The sequence below is a fragment of the Mytilus edulis genome, chromosome 9 (genome assembly GCF_963676685.1).
Source record: "Mytilus edulis chromosome 9, xbMytEdul2.2, whole genome shotgun sequence".
Lineage (NCBI taxonomy): Eukaryota > Metazoa > Mollusca > Bivalvia > Mytilida > Mytilidae > Mytilus > Mytilus edulis.
Window position 1 is genome coordinate 34677239 of NC_092352.1, and position 22391 is coordinate 34699629.

The 22391-nt window shown below is 30.2% G+C and overlaps 1 protein-coding gene across 2 annotated transcripts; it reads left to right on the forward strand.

Annotated features, from left to right (window-relative positions):
• The first annotated feature begins 4944 nt into the window (after positions 1 to 4944).
• Positions 4945 to 22122, forward strand: LOC139488216 (carboxypeptidase D-like). 2 transcript variants are annotated; one of them, XM_071273687.1, is made up of 10 exons: positions 4945 to 5566; positions 9022 to 9227; positions 13813 to 13971; positions 14489 to 14652; positions 15035 to 15168; positions 16045 to 16184; positions 16734 to 16866; positions 17517 to 17644; positions 17678 to 17749; positions 18543 to 22122. In XM_071273687.1, the coding sequence occupies exons 1-10, from the start codon at positions 5320 to 5322 to the stop codon at positions 18630 to 18632; spliced, it is 1473 nt and encodes a 490-aa protein (XP_071129788.1). In that variant the 5' UTR covers positions 4945 to 5319; the 3' UTR covers positions 18633 to 22122. The 2 variants fall into 2 exon arrangements, with proteins under 2 accessions (XP_071129788.1, XP_071129787.1); XM_071273686.1 differs by having other exon boundaries at positions 17517 to 17749.
• The last annotated feature ends 269 nt before the right edge of the window (positions 22123 to 22391 follow it).

Sequence of the window (22391 nt, forward strand, 5' to 3'; positions counted from 1 at the left end):
TTTGTACATAAATAAGGCCGTTAGTTTTCACGTTTGAATTGTTTTACATTGTCATTTCGGGGCCTTTTATAGCTGACTATGCGGTATGGGCTCTGCTCATTGTTGAAGGCCTTTCTTGAATGGTGGATATGTAAAAAAACTGAAAATAAAAACAACAAATGAAAAATAATCAAGCCATTCCTGTTATGTTTGTAATTAAACATGCATGTTAAAGATGATGATATATTTTCTGAATACTTCAATTCGTCCATTGAAATATAGGAAAGATTTTGTTTAGAGTATACGTTATTGATTGTACAAAATAATAATAAACCTAACGTGACGGTACCCATATTGCACCTATTTTGACAGGTTTTTTATCTACTTTTTTTATGATAAAGACAAAAATGTCCATTCTGTGTTTATTTTGTAGCCGTATCCTTCTTTATTATAAAGGTACACTAATTTGATTTTTATTCCATATGGAATCATAGGGAAATTGGTCTAAACTGACCTCCGAACCATCATGCAATGATTCTGAAATGAGGAGTACCCAAATTGCATCCATGCTTAAATTCACATCGTCAAAAGTCTAATAACAGAGCTTTTGTTTAATTTCTTCAAATATTTTGAACAATTGGATATTAGTCCATGCTTACTCTTCATTATTTTTTTAATGGATACTTGTAACATATTGTATCAAATTGGGTCAAATCTCTAAGCAATATGCTAAGAGGTCGGCCAATTTCCCCTGTATTTTTTTCACAGAAGGGCCAATTTCTTAAATTGCTGTAAGAAAAACAATTAGGTTCAAAACAAGAAATATAAATGTTGTCGTTCATTATATCGATTTTTATAAATTATTATACTAGGGGAATATGTCTAAAAAATGAGTTTATTTTGATGTTGTTTTGTATATAACTTTTTTCCTTAAAAAATAAATTTTAATAAACAAAATGGCATTACTAGTACCTTACTAATTGTATCTATAAAAGTGCTTAATAGCCACATTTCTTCTCGAGGTCGTCTTGGCTCCACCGATGGAGCGAAGAACTGTAAAAGAGAGATTATTTTAAAGAAATAAGTGTTCCAATCTCATGCAGATTTTCGCACTGACTGACTGACGGATTGACGGATTGACGGATTGACGGACTGATTCATTGATTGATGAGGGGGGCAAGGGGGGTCCCAATAACACCAAAACAGCAAATTGATTTGGCTTATAACAGATAACATGGAATTAAAATGGACCAAAAACAGATAAACAGTAAATGAAATATTAAAATAAGTCGGTACCTTGACAAATCCAGTATTTCTTATTACGGGTATAATCCTTTGTAATGAATTCCATTTTCTATGAACATGTTTTTAGAATTATGTATCTAAAATGTGTATACTACTCAATACATTTTTATACGCTCGTTTACAGGACGTATTATGGAATACTGTTGTCCGTCTGTCGTCAACATGTCGAATATTAACTTCAACACTCTTTAACCAATTCGCATAAAACTTTTGGAAATTGTTTATATCTATTTACGTGGGCTCCCCTTCATATTTCATAAATTTCAGATTTTAAGTTTCTGAGTAAATGGGGGTTTATTCAATAAAAATGGTGGGTTTATTTCAGTTTTCTGATAATATCTCAAAAATCCTTTCACAAATTTGCAAGGAATTTTGGTGAATTGTTACTATCTATTGATATGAGCTCCCTTTCAATTTTTATAAATTTTAGATTTTACGTTTCCGAGTCAAGGGGTTTTGTTAATCAAAAAGGGGGGATTTTCCAGTTTTCTGACATTAACACAAAAACGTTTTCAGCAGTTCTCATGAAACTTTGCTGAATTGTTTATAGCTATTGTTGTAAGCGCCCTTTCTATTTAGATTTTATGTTATTGGGTTTTATTCATTAAAAAAGGTGGTATTTTCCAGTTTTCGGTCAATAACTCAAAAACGTTTTCAGCAGTTCGCATGAAACTTTAGTGTATTGTTTATATATATATTGACTGAAGCTCCCTTTCAATTTTTATAAATATCTGATATAACATAAAGAAGTTATCGAATATTTCAAAAAGGCGACGGAATACTTTTTTTCAGCATTTATTTTTATACAGTTATAGAAACTCACACATGCTTGTAATTTAAATAGTGTGTAATAACATTGAGAATGGAAATGAGGAATATGTCAAAGAGACAAAAATTATATCTAGTAAAAATTCAAGGGCTGTTATGGTATTCATCACATAGTTCTTGTGTTTGTTGCTACTAAAAAATGACCTAAAAGAGTTTGAATATATATATTCGCATTCTGACTTTTTCTAAAGGCCCATTTAATGAGGTGTGTGAATTTTTCTTAATAAGACTATGAGGCAAAGTGGTCAGTATATAGGGTAGAAAATCAAAAGCACCAATTATAAGCATGCACTTTATCAAGTACCTCGAACCAATTTTGACACTCCAAAAGTAATTTATTCCATTATTTTCAAAGGCTCAATTTGAACAATTTTTTTATCAGGCTATTGATTGGACCAAGTGTACTAGTATAAAGTAGAATACATAGTTTAGTAGGGGAGCAATGGCTTGAAGACGAAATAAATCTTTGTTTGTAATGAGCTATGTGCTGCTTCGGAACCCAGTACATGGTTGGAACTTTCATTGTACAATTGTTTGGTTCTGCTTTGGAAAGAATCACAGAGCTGAGTCAATGTACCATATTATATAAAAGGTTAACTGGTTGTAAGGACCTATAGTCCTTAATTGAGATTCTTGTCAGATATTCCTGGCCATATGTTTTCCTTTTTGTCATATTAATAATTGTTCTGATTTAATATGTTGGTACGGGAAACAAGGAACATTATCCTCATACAAAAAAATAAGATAATTCTAAATGCATGTTCCAAAAAAAATGGAATTTATTACAAAGGATAATCATAAGATATACTGGAATTGTCCTGGACCTCACTTCTGTAATGGGTATATGTTAATGGAATCCTTCTCCGAATACGGGACCAACATATTACTAGTGCTAGACCCCAATGTCCAATGATCTTCAATTTCTACCGAATATTGGCTGTCAAAAAAATGCTAACATTTCAATTTTCAATAACAGTTAACAGCAAATACATTATCACAATAACAGATAACAAAAAAACTAAAAGCCCAATAACAGCTAACAATGAATAAGACAATAACAGCTAACAGCAAATATATTTTCAGAATAACAGATAACAAAGAATTAAATTGCCTCATAACAGCATTACAGTTAAATCCCTTGCCCCCCCCCCCCCCCCCCTCATTGATTGGTAGATTGATTGTTTGATTGATTGATAAGCTCTGTAGAGCTTTTTGCCGACATTCATTTACAAGAACAATATCAGAACATCGGATTTTATTGAGATTGTAACAATAACAACACAACATGTCGACATATAGGTGTCAGACCACCAATTACTTCCTCCAATTTAGAACGTATGTAAAAGTAGCCCTACTCTGACACAAACTAGTGCTTTTGATGTCCTTGTTTACTTAAACTAACCAACAAATTTGCAAAAATGAAACTTTTGGTGAAAGAAAAATATATTTAAACCATTTTGAGCCAAAATTTACTGGTCTATGAGTTTGCATTAAAATTGAATATTAATGCAATCCACAGTATACTTTTTTAAGATTCCCAGAAAACCAGGGGTTATTTTTGGAGTACCTCTTTTTGAAAGTTATTTTTTTTCTTGGAAGGCTTTATAATATTAAAATGTATGTTGAAAATTGACATGCAGAAAGCTGTATAATTCAGAATATACCTGGTTTCTATGAAGTTAAACTTAAGGTAAAATATTTAGAAAGCTGTGAAAATTGTAAAATTTGGTTGAACAGATAGGGATATTTAATTGGTGGTCTGACACCTATAAACAGATAAAAACATAAAAAAAAACCGTAGTGTACTAAATTTTATTGGCACTGGCTACGGTTACATGGAAATGTAACAATAATAAAAATAGTATTGTTACATTGGAGACTAATTGCCGGAATGCAAAGTTGGGTGAGGAACCGATTAATTACAAATGTAACAATAATTACTGAGGCTACGGTTACATTACGTTATTGTTACCTGAAAAACAGCAATGTACGCTAGATTGATTAAACTTAAATCTTCTATAGTTGCATTGCTTCATTCTTACATATGTACTAAAGAATACTTGTAATTTAATACTGATAAATAATAAAATATTATTATTCAACAAATGGTGTACAACTTGATAGTTTTACTACGTATTAATGGCTTTGATGTTCTTAAAGATACTACTCAAGATTAGGAGTGTGACTGTCAAAGGCGAAAAATATAGTTCAATGGTTTCACTTTTTTAAAGTATTTAACTGCACACCTACTCTTTATATTAAGTGTCATTATACTTTGGACCAATTTTGTTTATGGTGAAAAAAACTTGGGATGCGTTTTAAACGAAACTGAAACAATATCAAGACATACATTTCATACAGCTTTATAACTTGACGCAAATTGATAATCAAAAGCAAAATTTGCTAACTGTAACTTAAATACTAAGAAAATCTGTATGTACACGTATCCGTGGAGGACGTATAATTTCGTTCATCAAAAATGTGTCGGAATTTAAAAACAACTTACTGGATTTGTAGAAATGGTCATTGTAAATAAAAAATTACAGTAAATAAATTGTATGTTATAAATTTTTGAATAAATGTCCTCAACTTTTATTATTTAGTACATATTACTACTTACTAGTCCCATCGTACATTGCTTTTTTTCATGTAACAATAACGAAATGTAACCGTAGCCTCAATAATTATTGTTACATTCGTAATTAAACAGGTCCTAACCCAACAATGCATTCCGGCATTTAGTCTCCAATGTAACAATAATATTTTTATTATTGTTACATTTCCATGTAACCGTAGCCAGTGCCAATTTTATTCGTTTTGTGCGCTACAAACAAAGAAATTTGTAATTTGGTTCAAGAGGGAGTCATTATTTTACATACAAGCAAATAAGCTTTTAAATGACTATTCAAATCGTTCATACACTTTTGAGAAACTGATATAAATTAAATAATATTTATAAATGATCATATATAGTTTTTTGGATTAGATGCTGTGAGTTAATTTGAAAAACGCACACAAAGTTTATCGATATGGACACAGCTCCCTTTACAAACAATTTACGTCACTACGAACGTCATTCATTCATAAACATAAGCAGGTGCGTGAGAGTAAACATAAGAATCAAGATTCACTTTGACAGATAAAAAAAACCATCTGCTTTCAGCTTCATTTTTACATACAAGAACAGAGGAAGTTTTGTAGTCTGATATGGTAAATATTGTATATTTGTTGGTGTTTATACCAGCAATATGTTACGGCGGAACTCAAGTTTCAAAACCGTTCTCATTTTTCGAGTTTGGCAATCATGACTTTCACAGCCTTCGACGTGTACTAAAGGCAGCGCACGAAAATGCTCCAGACATAAGCAAAGAATACAGTTTAAAGAAAAAATCTGTGAACGGACTAGACCTTGCAGTGATAGAATTTTCCAAAAACCCAGGAAAACATATACCAGGTAAGATTATATTTATATATAATATAGCAATGAGGGTGGTAATGGGGATACCTTCAAGACAAATAATTGTAAAAAGAACTGCCATATGACGTTAATGTTAATTTTTGGTACATGGCAAATTATAAAATGTACACATTATTTTCTACATGTAAAAAACAATTAATATTGATGAATCATGTTAAATTGTTACCAAAAATAAAAGATAATTAATTTATTTGAGACCTCTGATGAATCACGATAAGGATATTTTGACAAATCACTGTAAAAATCTAAACCAATTTGGCGCTAATGGTTACGTAGCTGAAAATGACCGTTTGACGTATGACGTTAATACTACCCTCAGTGATTTATACTAATATGTTGTGGACATAAATTAATACTTGCTTTAACAGCAACAGTAGAAAGAACCCCATTGAGTAATTGACTGTGCACAAGAGCAGTTTTGAAGCTCTCAACGATTGGTAATTTGGTAGAAAATTTGAAACTCATTGCAAGCTGGACACAGTATATCAATACAAATGTTCCTGTTGCAAGTAAAAATTTAGTCACCTTAATTAAAAAGAAATGGGACAAGATTTCAGCTACAATTAGTAGAACATTTCTGTGCCCAACCCGAGAACAGTACATGTATATCTAACATTAATATATACAATGTACATGTATGTTCCTGGGACAACCAAATCATTGTTTCATCAGTATTAAGAATTTGTAAGGATTGACTCCAAAGTTTTCCAAATTTGAAATCTTTTGTTTAATTTATAGCTTCCTTATAAGCATCAACCCCCTTGTATTGAAATTAAGATGGGATTTCTAGTATCAACTCGTGTCTAGAAGGTATGTAAAGTTGATCCATATAATCATTGATAATAGAGCAGAATGTTGCTACACAGAAATGGAAAGTTGTCAATGGGAAAATTTAAATCATCTAATTGTTTTAAAGCTTAATTCTCAATTAAGCCTCATTTTCAATTTCTAGCTGTAATCTGAGACTACTGAGCTGTAAATGATAAAATCAAGATAAATTGACTTCACTGCATGGTATATCATTTATTTTAAGCTCAATTGGATAGATATCCCTTTGATCAACATACATGTACATGTACATTGTAGTCTCCAAACTTTAAAGTAAAAGCTAAGGATCTCATCTTAATAGGGTAACAAACATGTAGTTAAAGATAGATGCAATATATAGTTACGATACTGTTGTCAGGTCATTAAAGATTGCATATTTTGGCGTTAATATTGATTCACTTATAGGATTCTTTGCATCAGAACTAAACACATTTATTCAAAAACCAGTTGTTGGCATAACACAGGTTATGTTCTTCTCATATATGTTATGATGGTATGATACTTAACCCCTAACGTGAAGGATCCTACCTGATATTCATATGATGAAATCATAATCTTTCAATCAGTTTAATTGAAGTCGGGAGCTGGCATGTCAGTTAACTGCTAGTAGTCTGTTGTTATTTGTGTATTATTGTCATTTTGTTCATTTTCTTTGGTTACATCTTCTGACATCAGACTAAGGCTTCTCTTGAACTGAATTTTAATGTGCGTATTGTTATGCGTTTACTTTTCTACATTGGCTAGAGGTATAGGGGGAAGGTTGAGATCTCATAAACATGTTAACCCCGCCGCATTTTTGCGCCTGTCCCAAGTCAGGAGCATCTGGCCTTTGTTAGTCTTGTATTATTTTTATTTTAGTTTCTTGTGTACAATTTGGAGTTTAGTATGGCGTTCATTATCACTGAACTAGTATATATTTGTTAAGGGGCCAGCTGAAGGACGCCTCTGGGTGCGGTAATTTCTCCCTACATTGAAGACCTGTTGGTGACCTTCTGCTGTTGTCTTTTCTATGGTCAGGTTGTTGTCTCTTTGACACATTCCCCATTTCCATTTTCAATTTTATTCTTTAAATTTTTCTTGAAATCTCCGGTATGTATTGATATAAGTAGATGACGTGTTATGAGTTTCAATGAGACAACTCTCCATCCAAGTCACAATTAGTAAAAGTTAACCATTATTCATGTAGATCAAAGTACGATCTTCAACAGGGAGACTTTGCTCACACTTAAGAATGAAGTCTGCTTCATAAAAATAAAAAAACAAGTTAGCAACAATAGGAATAGTTTGTTTCTGTAGGTATGTTGATTGCCTGTTGGAAATTAAAACATATCATAAAAAATATATTTTCTTTCCCTTTAGCTGAAAACCTCAATTTTCCAAAGTAAGAATCTTATATATAATCAGTTATTAAGAAAAAAATGACCAAAAGTTACCTCTCATTTTCTACAAATTTTTGTCCCAAAATCTATATCCCTCATCAGTATTTGGTATATAAGTTGAATACAGAAAATGTAAGAGCACAGTTGAAGATGAACTACATTTTCTTTTAAAATGTCCTGTTTTAATCTTCTACAAAATATCAATGTACAATGTAGCTTGAAAAAAAATAGAAAACAATTGATAAGGTAAGTTCTATATATTGATTAACATGATTAAGAAATGGTTAAGGTCACAGTGGCTTCCAAAATCACTTAATGTTTTGTCAATGACATTGTTTATTACAATATTACTTTGTTTAAATGTGTATACATTGTGCATGTTTTTGTTTAAATGTGTATACATTGTGCATGTTTTTGTTTAAATGTGTATACATTGTGCATGTTTTTGTTTAAATGTGTATACATTGTACATGTTTTTGTTTAAATGTGTATACATTGTACATGTTTTTGTTTAAATGTGTAGACCTTGTACATGTTTTTGTTTAAATGTGTATACATTGTGATTGTTTTTGTTTAAATGTGTATACATTGTACATGTTTCTGTTTAAATGTGTAGACCTTGTACATGTTTTTGTTTAAATGTGTATACATTGTACATGTTTTTGTTTAAATGTGTATACATTGTACATGTTTTTGTTTAAATGTGTATACCTTGTACATGTTTTTGTTTAAATGTGTATACATTGTACATGTTTTTGTTTAAATGTGTATACATTGTACATGTTTCTGTTTAATGTACTTTAATCACTGAGATTAATCATTCTAATCATTGATTGTGCTTTATTTTGTAATTCCTTTGATTGTATAGCTCAAATTTTGGGCACCATGTCATGGTGATTGGTAAATAAAATACATGTATCTTGAATATTTGTTTGTAACATGCACATGTCTGTATGATACTGATGATATTGTAAAATTATTTTTTCATGTACTCAATGTGCATGATGTGTATGTATTTATGTTTTTTGATAAATCAAGTAAATCAGCCAAACAAACATGAATAGGAAGGCCCAATGGTGTTTTTCAGGCTACAAATTGCATTTTATTGACATATATATCCTTTATCTCATTTTATTCATATAATTGCATTCATGAGAAGTATAACATGAACTAGTCTTGGTAGAATTACTGAATACAGGGTTTAATTTTGTTGCTATTTTGCAGGGGTACCAGAGTTTAAGTATGTTGGTAATATGCATGGAAATGAAGTGGTTGGAAGAGAAGTATTACTAGCCTTGGTATCATTACTGAGTGAGAACAAAGACAATGATCCTAGAATTAGTTGGCTAATTGAACATACTCGTATACATATCATGCCTTCAATGAACCCAGATGGTTACGAGATGGCCAATGGGTTGAAAAGAGATGAGGTAAATATAAAATTTATCAATATTAGAGCATATGGGAAGATTGTCATCAAAAGGAGGCTGAATTTAAGTGTTGGACATTGCAAAGCAAATTTATTTCTGACTGGCCTGCCTTTTATAGCTGACTATACACTTAAGTTTTGCTCATTGTTAAAGACCATACTGTAACCAATTACCTAGGATTGCCCAAATCTATGTCATTCGACCTCTGATTATTCGATACATGGTAGTCTATGGCAATCAAACCAAATCAGTTGGAATTTGGAAAAGAGTTTGCTTTTCAGATTGACACTAATCACACAATAAATTCACCTTAAAAAAAGACAAACAATGACATCTTTTGATACTTGTACATTGTTTCAAATGTTGTGTCTGTCTCTGAACTTTTGAATGTGTTTAACAATATGCATGATACATGTACTTACTGAAATATTTGCCTATTTCTGGTGGGGCCCATAGATAGTTTGGTTTGTCTGTCTCAAGGTCAAGGTCAAATTCTTAAACTTAGATCTTATCAATATACCCTGTAATTAATTGCACAAATTTGTGTCTGGATAAGTATTTTAAACACGCCTGATAGCTATTGAAAAAAGCAAATGGATAATCTTAGTCTTTATGTATGTTTTACTTGGAATAAAAGATGATATTGTTTAATGTCCATGAGACAGCAACCTACCAATACAAAAGTACATTTGGGATATATTGTCTCAGTGAAATGTGTCCCATATCTTATCATTCATTATGTATAATATCATATTATACATGTTATGTATAAAAATTCTACTTGCCATAGTATGAACAAAAAGATGAAAATGTAGTAATAAAAATTAGGACAGTAATGAATTATACATGTCACAACACAAGTTAATAAAAATATAGTCATGTGAAATGTACAGGACATATTGTCCACAATGCTTGACAAGGCTAAAGTCCATGATATTGCTATGTAAATGTTAAATAAGAGAAATATGATACATGTTGTCTAGCAATTCAAGAGAAAACCTTTTAGCTACATGCTATATGTTTTTGTGTAGGCATCCAGTAGCTTATTTTAATCATCACAGTCATATATAGACATTAAATTAAATGTATCTAAGACATAAGATGGTAGTAAATTTCAATTATCCCGAACCAAAAAATTACAATAGAGAAGAAATTTAATGGTAATTGATTTAAATCTAAAGATTATAGAGCATGTAGAGAGAGGATGTTGGTAAATCATTATGTACTGAGTAATTAATAAAATAAAATTAGTACATAATGACATGAAAGATACTCTCCTACTGTGACAGAAATGTCTTTAAATAAACATCATCAGATGAGTCTGAAACATTGATGTTTAAACGTCTCAATCATATCTATTTTAATAGCAAATTGATGTTGAAAATAAATATTTGATCAAGAGCTATTTTTGTTAAGTTGAAGCAATATTTTAAAATCAGGTTTTAAGGGGGAAAACCTTTAAATTATGATACAGTTTTCATACATGTACTCCTATCCTTTTGATCTTGCCAGAAAAAAACAAGAAAACAACAACCTCAACTTAACTGTCAAGTAAATACAAATTTATTATTCATGCAGTGATGTCTGAATCTCACACATCTAAAACTAGAATTATGTCTGCTAAATCCTCTGATATATTTGATATGGAAGAGAAAGCTGTGAATGGAATTTGATCATATAAAATAGAATAGAATAGAATATTTATGTTTCCCAAATTACAACGCCGTTAAAGGGCATAAAAACAGATACAATTCAAGGATTGGCATACTTGGTAATTACAACAATTAAATCACAGTTTACATGTAAAAATATATTTAGTATATTTGCATTGGTTAGAACCAGATGTAGGCCTGAAAAGTGTTAGTTTTGACAAAAGCTAGTGAAGACTTTCTTCATGCTTCTAACATATAAACTACAGATACTCATAGAGATCAAATATTGTACTGTAAATTCAGTCATTTTTGCAAGGAAAATTTCTAAAATTGTTTTTGCAAAGTTTAAAAGCGGTTGTTTCCCATTTGATAGCATTTTTGTATGCAACATGTCCTTTAATTGTAATGCTTTATTTAGGAGTCTTGTCCATTGTTCAACAATTGATATATACCTTATCGCTATTTGTCTGCTATTACTGGATATCACAGAGGGTCCTATATAATTTTGATGTCACAAGAGAAAATGTATTGACGTCTCAAAAAAAATTGATTGTTGTATGACATGAAAATTTCAAGTGTTGCATATTCCTTAAAAGTGATAAGTAGTATACTAAGTGTACATGTACTTTGAATCATGATTTGTTGGTTGCCTTCATCTTCAGATTTCTTATGAAATACCCTATTGGAGATTTAGTTTAGCTTTTTTTCAGTTTCTGAAATAATAGGTGGTAAAGGGACTAAAAGAGACTGCTGACCCAAATATTTTCAGTTTGAAATCTGTAGAAGAATTTGCTCTGAACATTTTGTGTGAACATATTACCATCATATATACATATATTAGGGACTGTTTATTATATAACTGTTTCCAGAACATTACTCTATAAATCACAAGTACAAGTGTCTTCGAGAGACATGGAAATATTTTCCACTCTTAGGTATACTATAGGACATTAACTTCCATGAATGTGTTACGTTGTTTACATAGAAAATTTTCCCTTTCATTAAAGGTTACGTAAAATTAATATATCTGTATCAGACATATATCAGCATGTTTAATTTACCAGTATGTGATCTTCTTATAATATTAAAGATTTTAGGGTTATGTAGTTCTCAGAATAGTGGATTTATATTGATAATTAAAGAAACCTTTAAATTACTTGTACAATGACAGATTCTCGGATGCTAAAGTCGATGAAGTGGGTGGAAATCAATAGCCTGATCTAGTTTGTAAAGAATAATAATTATAATCATTGGGAAAATATTGAAGTCAGTCATATGTCAGAGGTCTTGTTCACACCCTACATGATCATATATGATAATGGGATAAATTCTTAATTTTTCATGTTCAATCATTTGTATTTAATTGATAAAATTAAAGGGTATTTTGAATTATACAATTTATTGTAACTTGAAAAAATATAATCAGAGAAAGAGTTTTAGTTAAAAAGTAATCCTTATGAGGTTTTTTAAAAATGGGGTGACAATTGTAATACAATATATTTAATTGAAAATAAAGTTATTTTTGAAAGAGTAGTTTATATTAACTGTAATGGAGGTTTGGGGGGGATAACAGTTCATACAGTTAAAGATTGTCATTCTATTATTTGACTTTTCCTAGACAACCTTTCATGTGAAAAGATATTTTTACATCCATTTAAATTATATTGAAACCTGTAGGTTTTATTAAGTTTCACTATATGATTATATCCCTTTGTTTACAATATTTAAATAGATTTCAGACTTGTTTTAAAAAGGTTAAAAATAAGAATCAAATAATGGTTACACACATAAAACCATGCAGTAAGCAAATAATGAAATGTATTTTAATTTCAACCTTTGCTAAGTCTAACCATCTGAAGGGATCTTATCCCTAGTTCCAATAAATTATTTTTAATTTTGTCATATTGCATAATTTTAAGCATGCATTTATTTGAATCATTATATATTATCATGTCAACCTTAGAAGTGAGTGTAACTCCTCAAAACAATCCTTTCTTGTCTAACATCTTATAGGGATGACAATTAATTATAATTAAAAATACATTTTTTGATGCACTCAATCACAAAAGCAATGAATAGATTGTGAATAGGTGGGTTAGGGAAAGGGGACTATCATTTATTTTTTATCTGACTGACATTCTAACTTGTCTAAACTTTTGAAATTATTGCACAAGATTGGGTAAGAATCTCTTTTTTGTTTTTACGGATACATGAACTGGAATAACTATATTGATAATTTTAAGCACTGTGATATTTATATGTAAGGAAGAAATCTCATTAAAAATCTAATTTTGGTCTGATCAAAACAACGTCTGAACTTTTGCAGACAGACATTTAACGCTTATATTTATATCAATTTATGGTTTTACATGCATTTATAACTACAATGTATAAATGAGAAGAAGAAAGATTTATGGTTTTGCATGCATTTATAACTACAATGTATAAATGAGAAGAAGAAAGATTTATGTTTTTAATGGATTTCATAAATGATCATTCTACCTAGTAAGCAGTAATTGATCAAATGGCTGATACAATTTTTTTTACTACATGTACTTCATTTTTTGCCTGAATTTTTTTTTTTTTAATTTATAAATACCTTTGATATAACTGATTGATGTTTTATGGCCTCTCCTTTGTAGAATTACTATGTATTGTTTTGAATAAATGTTGTATATTTCCTGAAGGGCCATGGTCCTTCTCATTTCTGTTATATTCAGGACATCCCACTAGACTAGACTAAAGGTTACAGTACACAGTAACAAATTGATATGTACTCAAGAGCTGTATGCATGTTGAAGTAGTTGTAACTAGTATTTTATAGTAACTTCAATGTTTGCAACAATTTTTGCAAAGTTTGTCCAACAATAGAAGGACAGAATATATCATTTGTTTTCTTAATATGTTATACAATTATTTCATTTTTTTTTCAGAATGGAAATAAACATTGGTTAAAAGGTAGAGCTAATGCAAATAATGTGGATTTAAATCGTAACTTCCCAAAGCTTAATGCCATTGCTTACGAAAATGAAAGAACTGGAGGAAAGAACAATCACATGGAACCATATCAAGTTGCACTGGACACACCAGGGGTAAACGTATATTTTTCTTTCATATTCATACAACTGTAAGACAGTTAGTCAAAGGTGAATGTCAAAGTTGAGTTAAAAAGATTGGCAATTTCATTGATCTATTTTAATGTATGGTAGAGACATTCACTTCTAGAACTCATGTAAATTAGTCAATTTCTTTGCCAAGTTCAGAAAATTAAGCTCTGAGTTAACCTTTTTGAAACTGCCTTATAACTTACATCATTTTTAGTAATTTACAAAACAAATGTTTTCTTAATTTTTGTTTTAAGTAGACAATATTTTGTAGATAAGATCATGATTTTCCTTCATATTTGACATAAACTATTTAAAGGAAATATTACAATAATGTAGGAAATTAGACCTCACTGGGTTTCAGCTTCTGTTGGTATATGTTATATGGGAAGATTTTTCAGAAATTGTATTTGCTTGACTTGCAAGGTACAGCTGTTATAATTTTTTTTTAAATCATGAAGGATATATAAATATGAAAATAATGTTATACTTTACCCTTTTACAGCTGCAACCTGAAACTAAGGCTGTGATGATCTGGTTACATGAGATTCCATTTGTACTCTCATCTAACTTACATGGTGGAGATTTAGTGGCTAACTATCCTTATGATGCCACAAAAGACAAATCTGCACATCATTATACTAAAACTCCAGATGATGAAACTTTCAGGTAAAGTTCATTACTGTTGCTTTCTTCAATAATATTTAGTTCACATGTCTAGTGTGAGTTTTTAACATAAAAATTAGACCAGTGTCAATATCCTACACTCAATTTTAACATATATATAGCCTATGAAGAGTATTGGAGAATCTGACAATCGCCAATAAGGAAGGATGATCATTATTTATGTATGTGCATTCCATATTGATAAGTATCAGATCGGTATGAATTGAGGATGCTTCAAAATTGAGACAAAATTATGTAAGTCTATAAATTTAGCAAAAATACTACATGTACTAAAAGATGCACATGTAAAAGCAAAAGATGAAATTATATCATATAGAAAGACATATATTTCAGCACAGCAATTAATCTGATCGGTCTCTTTCAGGTTTTTAGCCGAATCTTATTCTCTGTATCACACAGAGATGGCCAAGAAGAATCGTACACCATGTGATATGTCTGGTGATGATTTGTTCCCCGAGGGTATTACTAATGGAGCCAACTGGTACTCTGTTCCTGGAGGTAAAAACACTTTTTCCTTCCTTTGCAACACACTCTGGTATTTATTGGTAGAAAGTTTTCCATGAAGAAACTGTAACATTGTAATTTTAAATGCACAAAAACAAAAACCCAAAACAATTGTAATGCAGATAAAGCTTAAGACATACAAACTTGTGTCTTATAAAAATCTGAAGGATTAAATATCCGATGGATTTTAAATAAAAAAACTTTGTGAAATTTAGTGGTTCAAAAGACTGACTAAATTATACAACATAATCTCCAGTATAAAAATAAGGAGAAGTAGTTTCATAACCAATGAGACAACTATTCACCAGATTTCAAATGACTTGGAATGAAGCAATTATAGGTTATCATACAGCATTCAACAATGAGCTGTATGGTCAGCTAAAAAGGCCTGAACATAAAAAAATATGAATAAGAAAAATTAACAATCTAATTTATAACAATAGAATTTAGAGCAAACAAACCTGCTATGAATCAAAGACGACCACCATATTATATGGTCTTACTCAGACAATTTTTTTGTCATAATGTAAGGGTCTAATTGGCGGGTTCTGATCCCAGATCCCGCTTACCGTTTTTACAGATTCCTGTATCCCGATTACACTATGTACATAATCAATTCTCATTCTTTTGTAATTTCCCGTTTTCACGACACAATAATTTGACTTTCATGTGTCACGCTTACAAAAAATCGGCAATCCCGCATCATGCTTAGACGCCAATGAGACCCACTGTAAGGTCTCCATGCATATATGACAAAAACAGTTGTTGCTTTGGCAGGATTGAACTATTACAATTTCCTAAAGATAAACTAGCTGTTGTATAGTTCACAATTACAATCACAGTTTGACATTTTGATTTTGTTTTTTTTAGGAATGCAAGATTACAATCTCCTTGAGACAAATTGTTTTGAAATAACATTAGAGTTGGGTTGTGACAAGTTCCCTGAACCTGAAAAGGAGGAAGAATACTGGCATCAGAACAAAGAAGCACTTATCAACTACATGCTTCAGGTACTAATTTGTCTTTCTTTTGGTACAAGAATTTTAACATGTGTTACCTAAATATTTTTTATAAACTACAATTTAATTTCAATGAGTATTTTAACAATTGATTTTTAGAGTAATAAATATAAAAACAAGGAGATATGGTATGATTTCCAATAGGACAACTATTCTCCAGATTTTAAATGATGTGGATTTAATCAATTATATTCAAACAATAAAAGCCTTTAACAATGAGAAAACCCCACACTGTACAGTTGGCTATAAAAGGCACTGGCATGAAAAATGTGAAACAATTCATATGCAAAACCAATGGCCTAATTCATAAGAAATTAGTTTACAAAAAACAAATACTAGTATGACAAATATCCACTAAACTACATGCTCCTCTCTTGGGACAGGCACGTAAAGAAATGGCAGTGTTAAACATGTTTGTGAAGCTATTTTGAAGGAGCTTTTCTATGTACAAATGTATTAATTCAACCTTGACAAAGTCCTTCATACTTTTTACAATTTCTGAGTGTGCTGACCAATTTTAAATTCTTCTTTAAATTGTAGGTGCATGATGGAGTGAAAGGTATTGTTACAGATGCAGAGACAGGAGAACCAATCAGAAATGCCTCAGTGAAGGTCTACAAAGTAACCAGTGGAGGGGATGATGTCAAATACATCAACCATGATATTACTACTAGTAAGTGGGATTATTAGCTCAAGTTAGTAAAAAGTACAGGTTTAGATAAAGAGAAGAAAACTAACAGCTGTGTTATTGGTACATTGGAACTGCATGCATATTTTAAAATTATGATGACAATGAAAAAAAAAATATACCATAAGCATTTGTTAGGTGAACATTTATTTCAACATCCTTAAGAAGGGCTGTCATAGTACTGTTTTAGGATGAGTTGTTTGTCTCTTACCAACACTTTTGTCTGAGAATAAAACAACTTAAGTTAGTCTGACCTCAGATTTTCCTCATATCTCTGAGCTTAAAATCACCTTAATGTGGATTATACATATGTCAAGTTTGACAAATATAAAAATAAGGAGCAGTGGTATGATTGCAAATGAAGTGAATGTGAGCAATTATAGGCAGCTTTACAGCCTACAACAATGAAAAACACCTAAACAGTATAGTTGGCTTTAAACAACCCAAAATGAAAAATACAAAACAATTTAATTGAGAAGCCTAACAACCTAATTTATAACAGAACAGTTTATGAAAAACATACAATACAGACATAAACCATTTTGCTTTGGTTGTTAAGTCTATTATGTGTTGATATGTTTTAACTTAAACCCTTTACCCTGATCTAATGATATGTTTTGATTATCTTTTAACAGACAAGGATGGTGACTACTACAGACTATTGATTGATGGAAAGTATAAACTAGAGGTGGTCAAGGAGGGTTATCTCCCCATGGAAGAATTTGTTGAAGTTCAGAATAAGCCAATGACTGAAGCTGTAGTTAGGGACTTTCAACTGACACCAGTTAACAAGAACAGGGACTTTCAACTGACACCAGTTAACAAGAACATGGAACCAGAAGATGGTGATGCTGTGTTTGATAACAGAGTAAGTTTGTACCATTAAAATAGGTGGTTACAGCTTTTACATTAATGCTAGCAAAACAAATCTTTGTTTGGCTTGCTTGCTTTGTAATTAAGATAGGCGGATCTTCAGCTTGTATACATCATACTTAAATCTAATTGGATGTTATCAAGTTATGATTGAGGATAAGGACACTTAATTTTAAAACATCACATGACAAATATTATTCTTACATGAAACAGTTTTGCGCCAAGTTAAAAAAAGTTTATATTTTTATGACATTGACCTAACATTGTTTTTATACTGCAACTTAAACAAACACATTGATAGCTTTTTAAATAGTAACACAATTGTCAAACTAATTTTTTCCCTATTGAACCCCTGATTGTAGAGAAAGTGTTCCATGATGCAATTGACATTATACAACTATGTTACTATAGTTAGGAAATAAACACAACTAGTTGCAGTAAAAAAAATATGATGTGTGTGGTTACAATAAGTGAGGGAATTCGATTAAATGAAAAGGCCAAAAGCTGAACGTTATTACCAATATGGAAAAATACAAATTGAAATAAGACGTGCAATTATATAGTCAAGAATTTTGATAGTTCAAGCAGGTTTGAAGATAAGTTTTGTTGATGAATTAGTGTAGGGTTAATGCCCTTACTAACATAGAAATGTCCAAACTATTCATATTATAAAAAATAGATGTGGTATGAGTGCCAATGAGATGACTCTCCATCAGGGACCAAAATATGTTGAAGTTTTTAAGTTAGAATATATAAGGAGATATTAAAGATGAGTTTATACCTTGCAGGCCTACTATGGAGAGTACCCAGCTGAGGAGTATGATGTAGACAGGTTACGAGAACTTATCCTCAGGTACTTCGGAAGACGATACCAATAAATCTGCAGTCGGCAATCCATCTGGAAACAATATATTCTTTGGGATAATGGTGTATTCTATTAGTTCTGAAAAGTTAATATTAACTTTCTTGTATTGATTGTTCCAAAAGTCTGTTATTTAACAGCATAGAAAATGGAAGAAACTTTTAAAAGAAATAATTTTAATCATGAATATTTCTAAATATAAAGTAGTCATACACCAGGAAAATTTCTCAACTTTTTGAATTAATATTAGAAAATCAAGAATGAATAATTGAGTATCTAAACATTAAAGTATCGAAAGAAAGTATAAGAAAAGTTTACATGCTATCTTTATAATTTTTGTTTTTAAATTCACCAAAAATGGCCAAAATAAGTTGAATGATTTAATTTGACATTGTTTTAATCATATCATAATGAAAAAAAATATATATTTAATTTAATCCAAGCATTATTGAAAAAAAACATGTTTCATTTAATACAAAAACAAAATATAAGTTGTACTCTGAGTATCTTACTGAAATTTGAATCTCTTTTCATGTGACTTAATCCTCAGGGTAAATGACAGACACAGAATATCTTTCACTTAAAAAATATATGCTATTCTTACGTAAAGAAAACTTATCTAAAAATAATTTATTTTTGTGTTTTAAAAATGCCCAAATATTCCAATGTGTATTTTCTCCTTACAATCCATAAAAAAGGTTAAATAACTCTTATTAAACTCTTGATAGTCATAGTTATAATAATTCCTAGGTAAAATGAACTGGGGTTTAATCGTGCACTTTTTAGGATTCGTTAATTTTTTTCAGTAATAGTAAAATGAATTATATGGTGAAATGTAAACTGTGTTATGACAATAAGATATTTTGTCACAAATTCTTCGATATTCATACACAATTAAATATCCACTATGTTCACTAGATCGCTAATGGTTGTTTTGAAACTTCTATTATGACTTGTATATTAACTAGAAATCCATATGACAACCTAAAAGAATAGGTTGTGATATCTTTTTAAATTGTATTTTATTACTATTTTTTGCTCTTTTCTTTATAAACATTTTTATTTGTTCTCGTCTCATTTAGCCCTGTGAGTAATATACTTGTAGGCTTTTGGAGCCTTTAGTTTATCGAAGAATTCCATTGTTAGTGCAATATGAGGTTGTTATTATATTTTTTGATATACTTATTCTTTTTTTTAGTTGTAAAGTACTACACAATTAATTATACATTTATATTTATACACAAATGATTGATAGATAAACATTACAGGTAAAACTAGTGTTCAAATTGTTAAGATTTGTCATATTTTATGCAGGTAGTATAAATTTGTTAAATTTGTAAATTGGCCAATCTTCAATAAAATATCTCAATTTCTGGTTTTGTCAACTGTTTGTGGTACTTAATGTAAGCAGTAAAATCAAAGGCATTAAGAGAATTTTCTTAATTTGAAAATTAATCCTCAATTTGAGTTGTTTTATGAAGATTGAAGCAAGAATCAAAGTTGACATTCCATTATTAGTGACAAGTTTCGTATCAACTAAGTTGAACAGATGGATATATGCTTTCAAAATAAATTATTCATGCCAAAATAGCAGAAAAAAAATGGGAAGAAAATCCCAAATACACTAATTTATGTACTTCCTCGCAATATAAGATGTCTTATGTACACTTTAATATGTTCATGCATAAAAAAAAAATAGATGACAGGAGTGAATAATGTGTGTGTGAAATATCCATCTGTTCCAACTAGCCAAGTTCTGATGAAATCAAATTTCTTAAAAAACTGTTTTTGAATTGGAATTTTAACTGATTTTATTTAAATAAGGTAGGTGTATTATAAATTAAGTAAAGCATAGTGGGAAAATTATGATTTATAGTTATTAAATTATTCTTAAGTTTAATAATATTCAAAGATTTCTAGATACTCATCAGAACTTGGCAAATCATCTTGGCAGCATGGATTATGAAAATGTTTGAACTAAAACAACTCTTGTTAAAAAAAGAATTCAACCTGGTAGGAATTCTCTGCACATGCCATCTGGCCTTGCGGTGATAATGAAGTTTAAAAATTATGTACCAGGGTAAAAGACTCAAAACATTATATATTTTTATAATCCATGCTTTATATGTTAAATGTTAGGTAGTAACATCTTGATTCCTTCAATGCAAATATCCCCAAAATATTTTATCTTAATGCCCACTTTAATTCATTGTATGAATCTTCCAAGTTTTTCCATTAATCTTAAATAGATTTTTCTGTGATATGGGCGTACATTCCCAGTTTGGAGGTGAATAAAATGTAGCATGTGATCAAAATATTCCTAATGTACTTAAAACTAAAGATTAATGATGAGAAAATCATAATTTGGAAAGACTTCATTCTTTTATGATATTTCTGAATACAATTTTTTAAGAAGCTAAAATAGGTTTGCTAAATAAAAATTTGTGAACTATAGCCAGACAAGAGGCATGTTATAGGATCTATATTGCCTCAAATTCTTACATCTTTTACACCTATGCATGTTCTTATGATTCATTTCTAATTAAATAGTGATCTGTTACTGCATTTTTCTCTGAACTTAAGGTGGTACCTAACACTTTCACTAAAATTAATTTGACCTTTAACAAAAATATAAAAATTTCAAAAATTTTGAACCAACCGTTTTGTCAGAAAAATTACACTGGTTATATAGCAATTTGACAAACACCAATTTTGATCATTGAGAAGCTTAATATTCCTTTTACAACACAACGTAATTAAAACATTTAGCTGACTATACACAGTTATCTCCCTGTAGTGTTAGGTACCACCTTAATCAAGTCATTCAGTTCTGATTTGCAGTTGAATCTCATTTATATGTATTGTATTTACATTCAAAGCAAAGCTACTAAACAATTTGCTTAGTTAAGTTTTTTGTTTTACAAATTTTAAATATGTTGAACAACATACACAAAAATAATGTTAGAAAAACTGGTGCAATAAACATTTTTATTCAGTTATTTAAAAGGAGAAATTAGAATATATTTTTTTGCTGTCAGACAGTAGGTGTATCTATTTTTTTCTGAATTCTGAACTGGACAACATTACGGTACCCACCTTTTTTATCGTTTAAAACAATTATGACTTTTTACTTATATTTGTACTTTTTTCATTATAATTCCTGCAGTGTCAAGTGAACTTTAATAGAAATCTTAAGAGTAAAGTTATTTTTTTTTAAATTCTATTTAATCTCTCAAAAATGATGTTAAAATTTACAACAAATCCACATTGTGACAAAATGCAGATGATAAAAAAATATTCAAATCCAATGTATACAATACTGTTTTTCTTAAAAAGTTAGGCATACACATTTAAATTTTGTGAAATGTCGAAAGTTTTTATAATTAGAACCAAAATTGAGATTTTGTTTTTTTGAAACTGCAGGAATTATAGTTTAATTCTTTATACTTCTACAAACAGTTAAATCCCACCTGTTGTTGTGTTTGTCAATAAAATATTTCTTGCAATTTAGTTTAATTTACTGTAAAATATCTGCTTCAGAGTATTTGAATTGTTCTAGTTATTCTGTCTCTATTGCTGGTGCCCCAAGTCAGTAAGAAATACGGTACACAGGTATACAGCTATGAAATGACTCTCAGTTGTTGATTCAGAGGTCATGGTAACAGTTTTATTGCTGGTTCCCCCAGTCAGTAAGAAGTACACAGGTATACAGCTATGAAATGACTCTCTCAGTTGTTGATCCAGGTCATGGTAACAGTTTTTGAAAACAAGAATG